Source organism: Lagenorhynchus albirostris, chromosome X (genome assembly GCF_949774975.1).
Source record: "Lagenorhynchus albirostris chromosome X, mLagAlb1.1, whole genome shotgun sequence".
Lineage (NCBI taxonomy): Eukaryota > Metazoa > Chordata > Mammalia > Artiodactyla > Delphinidae > Lagenorhynchus > Lagenorhynchus albirostris.
The window spans coordinates 98426085-98442771 of record NC_083116.1 but is presented as its reverse complement, the minus strand read 5'-3'; the positions used below and the strand labels follow the sequence as shown (position 1 = coordinate 98442771).

At 38.4% G+C, this 16687-nt stretch overlaps 1 protein-coding gene across 17 annotated transcripts in view; it reads right to left on the bottom strand.

Moving 5' to 3' along the window:
- RPGR (retinitis pigmentosa GTPase regulator) overlaps nt 1-16687 on the bottom strand; it is a 268816-nt gene that overhangs the window by 30881 nt on the left and 221248 nt on the right. For 14 of the 17 annotated variants that reach the window (XM_060138679.1, XM_060138678.1, XM_060138685.1 and 11 more), the window contains 5 exons: nt 12436-12560; nt 9842-10027; nt 8725-8896; nt 667-764; nt 215-280 (listed from right to left, as the gene is read on the bottom strand). In XM_060138679.1, coding sequence (XP_059994662.1) covers nt 215-280; nt 667-764; nt 8725-8896; nt 9842-10027; nt 12436-12560 — 647 coding nt within the window. Of the gene's footprint in view, nt 1-119; nt 144-214; nt 281-666; nt 765-8724; nt 8897-9841; nt 10028-12435; nt 12561-16687 lie in introns of all 17 variants that reach the window. The other 3 variants (XM_060138692.1, XM_060138675.1, XM_060138676.1) reach the window with 2 other exon arrangements.

Here is a 16687-nt window from a genome sequence, read left to right as displayed (position 1 = left end):
AGGGAAATTCTGCCACTCTTCTTGCATCACAGAGAATACACACCAACAGAATAAGCCCAAACTGAGGCTCTATATATTGTATCCCCGTCTTTTAAATCCTAAAGTAAGTGAATGCTTACCTTTCTTGTGTTCTTTCCAGAAACCTTTCAAGAAAAATATAAATAATTTAAAGTATTCTTACCCATCATAGTGAAAATAACTCTCTATATTATACCTTTTGTTTTTGAACTGGTGATAATTTTAATGATTTTTCATTGGAATTCAGGCTCATCATATGTGTCTGAAATAAATTTTAAAAAATATGTTCTAAGAAGAATAAAGACTAGATATATGATTATATACTTATACAAAAGATTATATATTTATATATATGATTATATATTGATTTTTAAAAATATATAAATGAAATTAACACAAAACAGTCCATATAGTCATATAATCAACTCTCAATTGCATACTAATAATGTGAGAGTTGAAATGAATTTTACTGTATGTAACCTATACCTCAATAAAGCTGATTTTAAAATAATGAATGAAACCAAAACAAAAACAAAAGCTTTTCTATGTATATAACGGCTTAGGAAGTAGACATACATATAAACAGACATACACATACAAATACATGAGGAACTTATATCTATATCACATAAACAGGAAAACCATTACCATATTTAAGACATCAGTAGTTTCTCCAAGGCTTTCTGAATCCTCTGCTGAAAAATTGTCTGTCTCTTTCCCTTTGGTTATTTTACGTTGAAAATAATCTGAATGATTAAAAGAGAAAAGAGAAAACAAGATTTCAACAGAAAAGTGAAAGACAACTAGACAATAAACAGAAATTATTCTGTAATATAAAAGTACAGTTATAATTTTACTAAAGGTCCTTAAACCTCATATTAAGGGAACTGAACAGAATTCATTCACAGTGATAACAGGTTTTAAAATCTTTTTGAAAATTTAAAAACTATGACACTGATGAGATAACAATTGCTTCATTCATGTGAACAGGCAAACATTATTCCTTTGGGGTAAATACTACCCAAGTATCAAGCACTGTGATGTCCAGACCCCAAAAAGATCTCCAACAACCCACATCCTCTGCTATGCATACCTCTGTGGAGTTCCCTTCCACATTTTACCAGGTTGGTCTGTATGGCCAATAAAAAAAGCAGATATAATTGTGATGCTATTGTGGCTTATGTCTCAGTTCTCTCTCCCTCTCTCTCTCTCTCTCTCGCGCGCACGTGCACACACACACACTTTCTTGGAAGCCATGTAGTGAGCATCCCCAGGGAGAAGCCCATGTGCTGAGGGAGTGAAGCCTCCTGCCAATGGCCACGTGAGTGAGCTTGAAAGAGGATCCTCCAGACTCAGTCAAGCCTTCAGATGACTGCAGCCCCATCTGACAATGTGACTACAACTACATGAAATACCCTGAGCCAGAACCACTCAGCTAGACTGTTCCTGGATTCTCGACCCTGAGAAACTGTGTGAGATAGTAAATGTTTGTTGTTTTAACCTAAGTTTTAGGATCATTTCTTATGTAGCAACAGAAAACTAGCACAAGGACCTGGAAACTTTTATAGAAAACTGTAAGGTTATTACATCATAAAGCAGATAATTAAAAGTTACAAGCTTTATTTGACCTTACATTTTTCTCAATTACCATACCCCCATGTAGCACACATATACTTATTTGAGAGGAGCTCCTTAATGAAGTCTTCACTAAAAATGCCAGTCCACAGTGATCTCTCCCTTGTAAATTCATTCAATTCAAATGAACAAATAGTCTGTCTTTATTCCATGTGAGGTATTATGTAGGAGATATCAACTTAAGTAACTACTAAATCTTAATGAACTTATAGTCTAGAAGAGAATACAAAACATATTACATAGGGGAATGAGAAAGCACATCCAAATGTTGGGAATCAGGAAATGTTTCACTAAGGAGTTACAGGGAATGATGGATAAGTAGAATTGTGAGAGGCAGAGATGGAGGTGGATGGGGAAGAAAATAAGCCTAGTGCTAAAAGAAGCTGTGGAATGGCTTGTGTTGAAGGCTTACCGTGTACTTGGAACATATGCTTTTATACATGTCAGGTTAATGTCATGACAATAAGAGAGCTAAGTGTTATATCCCCATTTCACAAATGAATAAATTAAGGTTCAGTGACTCTTTTGGTGTCAAGCGTCAATCTCAAGTCTGCCTTGACTTCACAGCCTTTCCACTCAGTCTGACTGCGAAGAGCTCAGTTTGATTAAAATCAGGGGTCAGCAACCTTTTTCTGTCAAAGGCCACATGTTAAATGTTATAGGCTTTGAGGCCATACAGCCTCTGTCCTGATTATGCAAACTCTGCCACTGAAATGTGAAAGTAGCCACAGACAATACATAAATTAATGGGCGTGACTGGCTTCTAATAAACTTTATAAAAACCGGTGGCTGACAACCTGGAAAAAATGGACAAATTCTTAGAAATGCACAACCTTCCAAGACTGAACCAGGAAGAAATAGAAAATATAAACAGACCAATGACAAGCACTGAAATTGAAACTGTGATTAAAAATCTTCCAACAAACAAAAGCCCAGGACCAGATGGCTTCACAGATGAATTCTATCAAACATTTAGAGAAGAGCTAACACCTATCCTTCTCAAACTCTTCCAAAATATAGCAGAGGGAGGAACACTCCCAAACTCATTCTACGAGGCCACCATCACTCTGATACCAAAACCAGACAAAGATGTCACAAAAAAAGAAAACCTCAGGCCAATATCACTGATAAAACATAGATAAAAAAATGCTCAACAAAATACTAGCACACAGAATCCAACAGCACATTAAAAGGATCAAACACCATGATCAAGTGGGGTTTATCCCAGGATTGCAAGGATTCTTGCAATCAATCAATGTGATACACCATATTAACAAATTGAAGGAGAAAAACCATATGATCATCTCAGTAGATGCAGGAAAAGCTTTTGACAAAATTCAACACCCATTTATGATAAAAACTCTCCAGAAAGTAGGCATAGAGGGAACTTACCTCAACATAATAAAGGCCATATATGACAAACCCACAGCCAACCTCATTCTCAATGGTGAAAAACTGAAAGCATTTCCTCTAAGATCAGGAACAAGACAAGGTGGTCCACTCTCACCACTATTACACAACATAGTTGTGTAAATTTTAGCCACAGCAATCAGAGAAGAAAAAGAAATAAAAGGAATCCAAATCAGAAAAGATGAAGTAAAGCTGTCACTGTCTGCAGATGACATGACACTATACATAGGAAATCCCAAAGATGCTACCAGAAAACTACTAGAGCTAATCAAAGAATTTCATAAAGTAGCAGGACACAAAATTAATGCATAGAAATCTCTTGCATTCCTATACACTAATGATGAACAATCTGAAAGAGAAATTAAGGAAACACTCCCATTTACCACTGCAACAAAAAGAATAAAATACCTAGGAATAAACCTACCTAGGGAGACCAAAGACCTATATGCAGAAAATTATAAGACACTGATGAAAGAAATTAAGGATGATACCAACAGATGGAGAGATATACCATGTTCTTGGATGGGAAGAATCAACATTGTGAAAATGACTATACTACCCAAAGCAATCTACAGATTCAATGTAATCCCTATCAAACTACCACTGGCATTTTTCACAGAACTAGAACAAAAAATTTCACAATTTGTATGGAAACATAAAAGACCCCAAATAGCCAAAGGAATCTTGAGAAAGAAAAACGTTGCTGGAGGAATCAGGCTCCCAGACTTCAGACTATACTACAAAGCTACAGTAATCAAGACAGTATGGTACTGGCACAAAAACAGAAATATAGATCAATGGAACAGGATAGAAAGCCCAGAGATAAACCCACGCACATATGGTCACCTTATTTTTAATAAAGGAGGCAAGAATATACAATGGAGAAAAGACAGCCTCTTCAGTAAGTGGTGCTGGGAAAACTGGACAGGTACATGTAAAAGAATGAACTTAGAACACTCCCTAACACCATACACAAAAATAAACTCAAAATGAATTAAAGACCTAAATGTAAGGCCAGACACTATCAAATTCTTAGAGGAAAACATAGGCACAACACTCTATGAGATACATCACAGCAAGATCCTTTTTGACCCACCTCCTAGAGAAATGGAAATAAAAACAAAAATAAACAAATGGGACCTAATGAAACCTAAAAGCTTTTGCACAGCAAAGGAAACCATAAACTAGAGCAAAAGACAACCCTCAGAATGGGAGAAAATATTTGCAAATGAAGCAACTGACAAAGGATTAATCTTCAAAATTTACAAGCAGCTCATGCAGCTCGATAACAAAACAAGAAACAACCCAATCCAAAAATGGGCAGAAGACCTAAATAGACATTTCTCCAAAGAAGATATCCAGATTGCCAACTAACACATGAAAGGATGCTCAACATCAGTAATCATTAGAGAAATGCAAATCAAAACTACAATGAGGTATCACCTCACACCGCTTGGAATGGCCATTATCAAATGTTCTACAAATAATAAATGCTGGAGAGGGTGTGGAGAAAAGGGAACCCTCTCGCACTGTTGGTGGGAATGTAAACTGATACAGCCACTATGGAAAACAGTATGGAGGTTCCTTAAAAAACTAAAAATAGAATTACCATACGACCCAGCAATCCCACTACTGGGCATATACCCTGAGAAAACCATAATTCAGAGTCATGTACCACAATGCTCATTGCAGCTGTATTTACAATAGCCAGGACATGGATGCAACCTAAGTGTCCATCGACAGATGAATGGATAAAGAAGACGTGGCACATATATACAATGGAATGTTACTCAGTCATATAAAGAAACGAAATTGAGTTATTTGTAGTGAGGTGGATGGACCTAGAGGCTGTCATACAGAGTGAAGTAAGTCAGAAAGAGAAAAACAAATATCGTATGCTAATACATATATATGGAATCTAAAAAAAAAAAGTTTCTGAAGAACCTAGGGGCAGGACAGGAATAAAGATGCAGACGTAGAGAATGGACTTGAGGACACGGGGATGGGGAAGGGTAAGCTGGGACGAAGTGAGAGAGTGGCACGGACATATATACACTACCAGATGTAAAATAGATAGCTAGTGGGAAGCAGCTGCATAGCATACGGAGATCAGCTCGGTGCTCTGTGACCACCTAGAGGAGTTGGATAGGGAGGGTGGGAGGGAGATGTAAGAGGGAGGGGATATGGGGATATTAGTATACGTAGAGCTGATTCACTTTGTTATATAGCAGAAACTAACAAAACAATGTAAAGCAATTATACTCCAGTAAAGACATTAAAAAAACCCCAAAAAACCGGTTGCTGGCCAGATTTGACCCATGGGCCACAGCCTGCAGACTCGAGACCTAAATTAAGGTTATAAGAAAAAGGCTGCTGAGAGATGAAGCTAGAAAAGCAGGTGGAAGTTACATGGGGAAATTTACCTTTATTTAAAAAAATATTAGGTATCCTCTGAAGACATTGGAGCAGATGGGAACTAAAGTGTACCTGAAGGAGATTAAAATACAAAAGTACTAAGCAGGAGAGATTGGAGATGGCAGAAAAAGGAGGTTTGGAAAATAGATAGTATAGCATTTAAGCTCATGGTCTTGGCCTTATACTTGACTGAGAAAATAGAAGTCGTCAGAGGTGATCTGCTTTATCTCCTCACCAACAAATGTACAAATTTACCTATATTTTCCTGTTAAAATGTAGGATGTGTCTTTCCTCTTAACAAAGACTGCTCTGTATGCCAGCCCCTCCTGTCTTCTCAAGAGCTTTGCACCTTTGGTCATATCCTCTCTCTCGTGTGCTACCAATCTCTCTGGGACTACTGGCTCATGTCCATTAGGCACAGCGGTCCCCAAGGTCCTCAACCTTTCTGGCACCAGGGACCGGTTTTGTGGAAGACAGGTTTTCCACAGGCCGGGGGTGGGGGGATGGTTCAGGCGGTAATGCGAGCGATGGGGAGCAGCAGATGAAGCTTTGCTAGCTTGTTTGCTTGCCCGCCGTCTGCTGCTCACCCCCTGCTGTGCTGTGAGGCCCGGTTCCTAACAGGCTGCAGACCTGAATCAGTCCGTGGCCCAGAGTTTGGGGACCCCTGCATTAGCACACAAACATGCTCTAGTATTTCCCATTGACTCCACATCTCCCTCTCCTGCCAGCCCATTTCTCTGCTCCTCTTCAGGACCAAAATAGGCAAAAGAACTATCTACACACTCTATCTCCTCTTCACGTCCTCATTTCCCCTTCATGCCTCAACTTTTAACACTCTGCCTTCTGTCCTGATCTCTCCCTGGAACTGCTCTTGTCAGGATCACCAAAAATCTCCATGATGCTTAATCCATGGATGCTTCTTTGAACTCCTTTTCCTTGACCTTTGAGCAGTACTTTGAATTCATGACCCTACTCCCTCCTCATGACCCTCCTCCTACCTTACTGGCTGATGAGGCTGGGGAAGGTGGTTTTGTGGGCTCTTCCTCTCCTCCCCTCTAAGTGTTAGACATTCTCAGGGCTAAATCCTGGGCCCTCTCTTCTTGCTACTCTACTCTCTAATAGGTGATTTCACCAACTTCCACGGATTATCAATACCATCTCTATGTTGACGTTTTTCAAATTTCTGTCTCTTGTCCACACCTATCTTCTAAATGTTATTCTTTCATTTTCAACTGCCTGCTTGATATTTCTGCTTGGATGTCTCACAGGTATCTCAAGCTCAATTTTTATTTTTTTTTCTCAAAGCAGTCGACCATCCTCCTGCCTACACATCTATGTGTGACCCATTAACGAGCAAGTTCAGTTGTTTCTATGACTAAAATGTATTTCAAATCTGCAAACACCATCATCTCTTGCAAAAGGCTCTTAAGTATTCTTCCTACCTCTAGTCTGGCATCCCTACATCCACACACCGGCAAAAGTGATCATCTTAAAATATAAATGGCACTGGAGCACATCACTCCACTATTTAAAACCCTTTAATGACTTTCTATTACACTTAAGAGAAACACTCAAATCAAATAGGCCTCTCATGGCCTATAAACCCATGGATATTTTTCTGCTGTCTCTTTTTCCAACATCATCTTGTCCTGCCTTTTCCCTCACTCTCTGAGCCCAGTGATCTTCTTTCCTTTTCCTATAAACTGCTTCCAAACCTTTACCTACATTATTTTCTTTGCCTGTAACATACACATCTCTCTTTGTGTGGCTACTTTTTATCCTTTATGTTTTAGCTTAAATGTCACTTCCTCAGTCATGTCTTCCCTGACCTCCTTCACTCCATGAGAAATACTGAAGCCTGCAAATAATTTATAAAAAGTCACATTATATGTTGGATACAACTTTCAAAATATTTTTATTAAGTTGGTTTTAGCAAACAGTCACAAAAAGATATGGGATGGCTTTTCCTTTCGCTCTAGCTACAAAGTTCTATCTTTACATTCAAATCTCTTGAAGTGGGAAACAACTTGTCCCAAACCATAAACTTCCTTTTTCTTGCACACACTGTTGCCAGAATCTACTTTTCCCATGTACAGGGATGAAGAGCACCAGTGATTCCTATCTCCAAAGGAAACATACAGAATTTGTGGGTGAGATGTAGGAAACCCAGCTCATTATCAAGGTCTTAGATGTAGACAACATTCCATTCCTATGGCCCACAATTCTTGACTGAGTTCCTGATCCTTTGTTACCTCAACCTTTTATCTAGGTTCCTGAGCCCAAAGATATTAAAATAATCTGTGCCACAGTTCTTAATCCCAGATGCCCAGATTTTCTTCTTAATTCCAAACGTACTGCTTACTCTGATTTCCTACCCTAGTTTCTTGTTCTGCCCCTATCATCTGGGTACATGCCCTGTAGTAACATAAACACACTCCTAAGATACACAAATGTCTGTAAACAAAACTATTTAGAAGAGGTGTATAATGGCTAAAGAGCTGGAATTACAATTTAAAACATGAAATCTGTATCTAGTAGGCAGTGGGGTTAATAATAACTGTGCCTATATTTATGAAGAGGTTTCTGGGGGTGCTAGGCTCAATGCTAAGTATTTTATATGCCTTATCTCATTTAACTGTCATGAACTCTCTAAAGTAGGTATTATTGAAGTTATTTCAAAGATATGGAAACTGAGGTGTAGAGAAATTAAGTAACTTTCCCAAAGCCAGTCACATAGTTAATAAATGTGAAAGCTGGCATCGGATCCCAGATCAATTTGACTCTACATCCCAGGCTCTTAACCACGATGCTATATTGCCTAAGGGCAGAACTTCACATAGGTCTACAAGACCTGCATTCAAATCCTGTTCACTTATAAAACTGAGTGGCCTGAGTCACTCAATCTCTTCAAGCCTTGCTTTTCTCATATACAAAAATGAAGAATATAACTCCCACCTAGTTCATGGAGTTGCTTCTGGGTTTAAAGAAGATAATGTAAGAGAAGGTGATATATATGTTATACACTGCTTTATAAAAATATGCTGCTGTCATTACATGGGATTTTTAAGGTCACCAAAGATGCTTTCTACTAGTAAGAGTATTCTTGGATTTGAGTTCACATGAGAGATGTCAGTCTCTAACTAGGAAGAAAGCAATTTAGTTAGAGAAAATAGCTTGAGATGAACATGAAAACAATGGAATAAATGGTACATTTCTTCTGAGAGCAGGCAGAGCATCAACTGTTACCTGGTTCCATTGGCAGCATAGGGCCCTCTTTATCAGGCATCCTCTTCTCTAGCAGATTAGTTGTAGACATACAGAAAGGAACTGAACGAGGTGGAAAACAAACAGGTGGTATGAGAGTCCCTGCAATTGGAGGTAGTGTTCCTGTCGTTTGAATACAGTCTGGGGATTTCTCCTTTAAAACAAACAGGTTAAATAAACTGTTAGATAATGTTATATACTTAATATTGATATAAACCACCCTGAGGTTGCTAAAAATATTGAAGAGAGAGACTTCAAAGTTGGCCAACGTCCTACAACATTCACTTTTTAATAATCCCCAAGGGCTCAAAAATGTTTTGTTTTGTTGCCTCTGTATCTAAGTTGCTCTAAATTGTCAATTTGGAAGTCTGTTTTTCACAAGATGGGGAAAAGTGTGTTTGCTCTGCCTTCCCGGAAAAAAAAAGTTACTCAGGAGACACAAACCAACAACAACTACAAAATACTTATGGGATATTTCTCAATTTTTCCATATATACTTTTTCATAAGAAAAATGAAACTTAACTTTTTTTTTTACCACTAAAGGAATACATTTTGGAACTTAAAGCAATTTTTTTAAAAAAGGAATGTCTCTAAAAATCATTTGGCATTTTATTTTTTTTAAATGTAAGTGTCATTGAATAATTTTAAAGCACAGAATGAGAATCTCTAAATTTAATTGAGAAAGAACATTCCCTCTCTCAAATAAAGCCCTTATTTCTTTGTTTTCTACCTTTCATTAGTTATAATATATATATAACCTTTCATTGCTCATGAGGTATTAGCTTTACAAGATAAAAGCAAAGTAGAAGTCAATCCACAGATGGTTGAGAAAACAACTTAGCATTCTGAGGTGATAAGATAGCGGTAAGTACCACTGTCTACAAGCAAAGGTTATCCATGATCATTTCAATTTTCTAGTTTGTATATTTACCAGTTTAATTCTGAGTTTGCTTTAATTGCTGAATTTGTAAGCCCTCAATTCTAATCATTTTATTTAGTAAATTTACCTAAGAAGACCCTTCTTAGGTTTAAAAAGAAAAAAAATTTGTTTTCTTTACAGAGCTAGACAACATTATATAGAATAGGCCACAACTGTACCCTCTCTCTTCGCCGCACACGTGCTGATAAAGATCTCTGCAGTACGTTTCCTGAAGTCAGATCACTGATGGGCAGAGATGTAGCTGAAGGTAAGCAACAATCATTTATTTCATCTAACTCAACGTCTTCTGCCCCATCAAGTCGTGGAGTGGCAAAAACTAGCATGTGACATCCACCGCAAGCAACCTGCAGCATAAATTCACAGATAAATTAATTGACACTGGCTTCAAACACAAATGGGTTTGTTTTGTTTTTTAATTTATTTTTATTTTTGGCTGCATTGGGTCTTCGTTGCTGTGTGCCGGCTTCTCTCTAGTTGTGGCGAGCGGGGGCTACTCTTCGTTGCGGTGCACAGGCTTCTCATTGCGGTGGCTTCTCTTGTTGCAGAGCACCGGCTCTAGGTACGCAGGCTTCAGTAGTTGTGTCACGTGGGCTCTAGAGCACAGGCTCAGTCATGGTGCATGGGCTTAGTTGCTCCGTGGCATGTGGGATCTTCCTGGACCAGGGCTCAAACCCGTGTCCTCTGCATTGGCAGGCTGATTCTCAACCACAGCGCCACCAGGGAAGCCCCACAAATGGGTCTTTAACAGTTTTCAGCTACAAAACATTAACTTAGCGGTAGACTTCCTAGACTGACTGACTGAAATCTCTCTCTCTCTCTACAAACACACACACACACACACACATACACACACGAATTACAATATATTCTTTTTTTAAAAAATTTATTTATTTATTTTTGGCTGCATTGGGTCTTCATTGCTGCACACGGGCTTTCTCTAGTTGCGGTGAGCGGGGGCTATTCTTCATTGCAGTGCATGGTCTTCCCATTGTGGTGGCTTCTCTTGTTGTGGAGCACAGGCTCTAAGTGCACAGGCTTCAGTAGTTGTGGCACGCAGGCTCAGTAGTTGTGGCTCATGGGCTCTAGAGCACAGTCTCAGTAGTTGTGGCGTATGGGCTTAGCTGCTCCACAGCATGTGGGATCTTCCTGGACCAGGGCTCGAACCTGTGTCCCCTGCATTGGCAGGCAGATTCTTAACCACTGCACCACCAGGGAAGCCCTTACAATATATATTCTTTAAACACTATTATTGAAAACTAGAACAAGTTTAACGTACCATTTTACTTTCAACTGAATATACAGTATAGAGAAAAAAACCTATTTGGCACATTATATTTCTCTTTACAAGTTAGAAAATGCTATTTTAATCTTGGAGCAACACTAACAACTTGAAAAAATTACTCAGACAAGTTCTACTTGGAAAGAAGGGACCCAAGAATAAATCAGTCTCTTGGGATAATTATGTCTTTATACATGAAGATTTTTTAAGTTTAATGCTTAAAAGTCCTGAGAGCAAAACGCAAGCATGCACAATGATAGAACAATGAAAAAGGAAATCAACATCCAAACGATTTTGAGAAATAACTGATTTTCAATAAAATGCTTTAAAAAACATTGTGTTTGCAATACACAGACTTCTGGTGTCTTCATAGTGTTCTACATGACATAGAAGAGCATACTCTGAACCTTTCCCTTCGTATGTTCAAAGTTAAAATTGATATGTTTTCTGTATAGCACCTTTTAAAAACCATCTTCCCGGGCTTCCCTGGTGGCGCAGTGGTTGAGAGTCTGCCTGCCGATGCAGGGGACACGGGTTCATGCCCCGGTCTGGGAAGGTCCCACATGCCGCGGAGCGCCTGGGCCTGTGAGCCATGGCCGCCGAGCCTGTGTGTCCAGAGCCTGTACTCCGCAACGGGAGAGGCCACAACAGTGAGAGGCCCGCGTACCGCAAAAAACAAAAAACAAAACAAAACAAAACAAAACAAAACAGAAACCATCTTCCCCATAAGATTATAAGCTTAGTCAATGAAAATTTGGTCACTATGTTCATCACTGCATGCTCTGTATTCCTCATCCTCAGTCCAGTATCTTGTACCAAGCAGGCATTCATTAAACAGGTGTCAAATCAAGGAATGGACGTGTTCCATAGTACGAGGCTCTGAGCCTTTGGAGAACAAATTCCAAGTAATATTATCATCACTGAGTAAACAAAATTTTCAAGTCTATAGTTCTTAATTGGCAAAAGTGTTAGAAACAACAGAGATACAGTGCCTGATGGAGATGTCACTGAAACAACACCTTATCCAAATAACACTTAACCAATTAAATATAATTTCAAAACGCTTCATTTATTATCAGATATTTTTCTTGTGCAGGATTTGAGGGTCCTAGTGATATCTAATCCAGCAAATATTTACAGATGACCACTGTGAGTGAGGCACTCTGCTGGGAGCTACAGGAAACACAAAGCTTCCAGGCATGGCACAGTCCTGGCTCTCAAGAGACATATGAAAATGAAGTAGAAGAGTCAAGATTAGGGCAGAAAGGAAGATGTTAGAGGAGGAACATTAGAAAAGGGACAGATTTTCAGAGTGCCGTGATGTCTGACATTTGGTCTTTAGGACACAAGTATATTTACTAGATATAGCTATGATATTTCATATAAACAGAAAAGTACTTATTTTCTATGAAATACTGAAAGACTCAAATATAGGAATATGAACATGTAAACAGGGAAATGTGATGTCCTTACCAACTGTACTATAAACTTCAAAAAATTAGAACACAAAGTAGGAACGAACTGATTGGCAAAACTCTCCAGTCCAAGTCCTAATTTTCCATGTCGACTGTCTCCAAAAGTATACATAAGGCCTAAATCTAAAATGAAAAAAAGAGAGAATTATAAAAGTGTTACTTTCATGGATCTATTTGTAAATAGACAAATACATTAACTTACATTGCAATTTTCCCCTCATATTCTCCATTAAATTTACTCTGCTCCACTGATGTTTCCACACTCTCTATGGTTTCTGTTGTCCACACATAACATGAGGCAATAGATACCCCGAGAATAAATCACTAAGCTCTTGGTGGCTTGTGAAGTTGAGACCCAGGTGTGTGAGGTGCTGTGTGGAGCAGCAGCAACCCAGCATAAGATCTTGTGATACACACCATCATCTCAAGAAGGAGATTTTTGTATTCTGACCTCCTACATCCCAATACAATCTATTTTCTTTTTTCCTCAGGTCACTGATTAGGTCAGGGTTTTTCAACCTCGGCACTACAGACATTTGAGGCCAGATAATTCTTGGTTGTATGGGTCTGTCCTGTGCATCGTGGGATGTTTAGCAGCATCCTTGGCTTCTACCTACTAAATGCCCATAGAATACCCTGCCTCTGCAGTTGTGACAATCAAAAACATCTCCAGACATTGCCATGTGTCCCCTGTGGAGACAAAATCACCACTAGTTTCGATCAATCCAACTGTCTCTTTTACTTCTGCTTCAGGGTTGTGGAAAGCTGCTCAAGGAAATGCCATAAACCAACCAAGCTGCTGGTCCCTATATCAATACTGGGGTCCCCTATATAGCTGGGCCAAGATGATGATGAGCAATTTTGTCCCTTCTCTCCAGTTAATCGTTTTGCCCACTGCCATAGCAGGTATTCTGTACATTCACTCCTCAAGCCTTTCTTTCATACTCTCCATCTCAAGTGAGGCAAGTGCCATGGAAGCAGAAGGAAAGGAAAGGGTGCCAGTATAGGTGCAGAGGAGGGGCTCTCCCTCCAGTCTGGAGATTAGGAAAGGCTTTTAAACTGAAGCTGAAAGGATTAGGGTTTAGTTACAAGAAGAAGGGAGCAAAAAATCTTCCAGGCAGAGGCCAGCAGTACATACAAAGGCTGTGAATCAAGAGAAAACACAGCCCAGTCAAGAAGCCAAAAGGCAACCAATGTGTCTGGAGCACAAAGGTGAGAGTGGTATGAGATGAGCCTGAAGAGGGAAGAAGTAATCACACGAAAGAGGATCTTATTAGCTCATATTAAGCATTTTTGAACTCTATATTAAGAACAGTAATAAGCTAAATGAATGGTTTTAAGCTGGGAAGTGACAAGATCATATATGGGGACTTGTACTTTAGGATGGCAAAGTAATTGTATAGTAAGAAAAGCCACGAGAACTGCCTGAAAAAATAATTAGAAATAATAACAAAATTCACTAAAGTGGAAAGTTCAAAAGTTATTAAAAACAAATAGATTCCCTATAAATAAGCAATAACCAGCGTTTAGATTCTAAATTTAGATTGTTATAATTCTTACTATTAGGTATTTATTTCCTTTCTTTATATATACTCCTTATCATCTTTTTGCTTTCCTCCTCCTTTTTTTGACCCTGATATTCTTATTCAAAATGTTAACGTTTTTTTTTCAAACCTGATTATCTTTAGCCAGAAAAAATAAACTCTGATCAAGCTGCCTGATCACACTTCCAACCTCAGAGAGCTTTTTAAAACATGAGCCACTGGCTATAATGGGGAACTGGCAAGAACTTACAGAAAACTCACTACATATCTCTCATTAGTCCTGGACAAAGAAAAAATTCATATCCCCCTCCCCTGGGGAGGATTCATGAGCAAAAAAGTCAAATAATGTTCAATTGTTTGTGCTATAACTTCTTTCATCAGGAGGAAAGGTATTATGAAAGTTTAACCAAATAACCTAATTGTATGTTAAATGATCCATAAAAAATGTGTATTTACGATCAGTGACAATTTAGAGTTGATGGAAAATGGCAGTAAAGACAGAGAAACTGAGCTTAAGACTTGCAGTAAGGCATACATATCAACAACTCTTCTGGGATTGTGAATGAACAGTAATTCTTTACATTCTATATAGTTCAATTTCATGCAACATTAATAAGGACACTGATACTTGAAAATGGGCAGATAGTTCTCTCTGCAAAGTTCTTTGGGGAAGAAGGGACAGTACTTGGTAATACCTTGTATTTGCTGAGTGCTAGTTCCCCTAAGCATATACCATTAGATGAGTTTCATCGTAGCAGAAACTTGCAAAAGAAGGGGAAAATGCAGAAATACCAGTATCCCGATTATTTCAAAATACTATATGATTTATGACTTTTTAATGCTTTACTTTTCAGATAGAAATGATGAGCTACAAATAGAGAAATTACAGAGCCTTTTATTCCAAAGTAATTAAAATTATGGAGAATATATATTTTTTTGTAATTCAAATGAAATATATTTCACTTAATTTTTATTCTTCTCAAATTACATATTTTCATTTAATGTGTCAATAGTTTTAATTTATTGATGTATTTGTGAAGCTTTACGCTCATTTCTTTTTTAACATCTTTATTGGAGTATAATTGCTTTACAATGGTGTGTTAGTTTCTGCTTTATAAGAAAGTGAATCAGTTATACATATACATATGTTCCCATAGCTCTTCCCTCTTGTGTCTCCCTCCCTCCCACCCTCCCTATCCCACCCCTCTAAGGGGTCACAAACCACCGAGCTGATCTCCCTGTGCTATGTGGCTGCTTCCCACTAGCTACCTATTTTATGTTTGGTAGTGTATATATGTCCATGCCACTCTCTCACTTTGTCACAGCTTACCCTTCCCTCTCCCCATATCCTCAAGTCCATTCTCTAGTAGGTCTGTGTCTTTATTCCCATCTTACCCCTAGGTTCTTCATGACCTTTTTTTTTCCCTTAGATTCCATATATATGTGTTAGCATACGGTATTTGTTTTTCTCTTTCTGACTTACTTCACTCTGTATGACAGACTCTAGGTCCATCCACCTCACTACAAATAACTCAATTTCGTTTCTTTTTATGGCTGAGTAATATTCCACTGTATATATGTGCCACATCTTCTTTATCCATTTGTCTGTTGATGGACACTTAGGTTGCTTCTATGTCCTGGCTATTGTAAACACAGCTGCAATGAACATTACAGTACATGACTCTTTTTGAATTATGGTTTTCTCAGGGTATATGCCCAGTAGTGGGATTGCTGGGTCGTATGGTAATTCTATTAGATTTTTAAGGAACCTTCATACTGTTCTCCATAGTGGCTGCATCAATTTACATTCCTACCAACAGTGCAAGAGGGTTTCCTTTTCTCCACACCCTTTCCAGCATTTATTGTTTCTAGATTTTTTGATGATGGCCATTCTGACCGGCGTGAGACAGTATCTTATTGTAGTTTTGATTTGCATTTCTCTAATGATTAATGATGTTGAGCATTCTTTCATGTATTTGTTGGCAATCTGGATATCTTCTTTGGAGAAATGTCTATTTAGGTCTTCTGCCCATTTTTTGATTGGGTTGTTTGTTTTTTAGTTATTGAGCTGCATGAGCTGCTTGTAAATTTTGGAGATTAATCCTTTGTCAGTTGCTTCGTTTGCAAACATTTTCTCCCATTCTGAGGGTTGTCTTTTGCTCTAGTTTATGGTTTCCTTTGCTGTGCAAAAGCTTTTAGGTTTCATTAGGTCCCATTTGTTTATTTTTGTTTTTATTTCCATTTCTCTAGGAGGTGGGTCAAAAAGGATCTTGCTGTGATTAATGTCATAGAGTGTTCTGCCTCTAAGAGTTTGATAGTGTCTGGCCTTACCTTTAGGTCTTTAATCCATTTTGAGTTTATTTTTGTGTGTGGTGTTAGGGAGTGTTCTAATTTCATACTTTTACATGTACCTGTCCAGTTTTCCCAGCACCACTTATTGAAGAGGCTGTCTTTTCTCCACTGTATATTCTTGCCTCCTTTATCAAAGATAAGGTGACCATATGTGCGTGGGTTTATCTCTGGGCTTTCTATACTGTCCCATTGATCTATATTTCTATTTTTGTGTCAGTACTATACTGTCTAGATTACTGTAGCTTTGTAGTATAGTCTGAAGTCAGGGAGCCTGATTCCTCCAGCTCCATATTAATTATCTATAGGTGAGTCAGTCATTTTAGGGAAGTACCTTTATTGAGTCCTACATTGGCA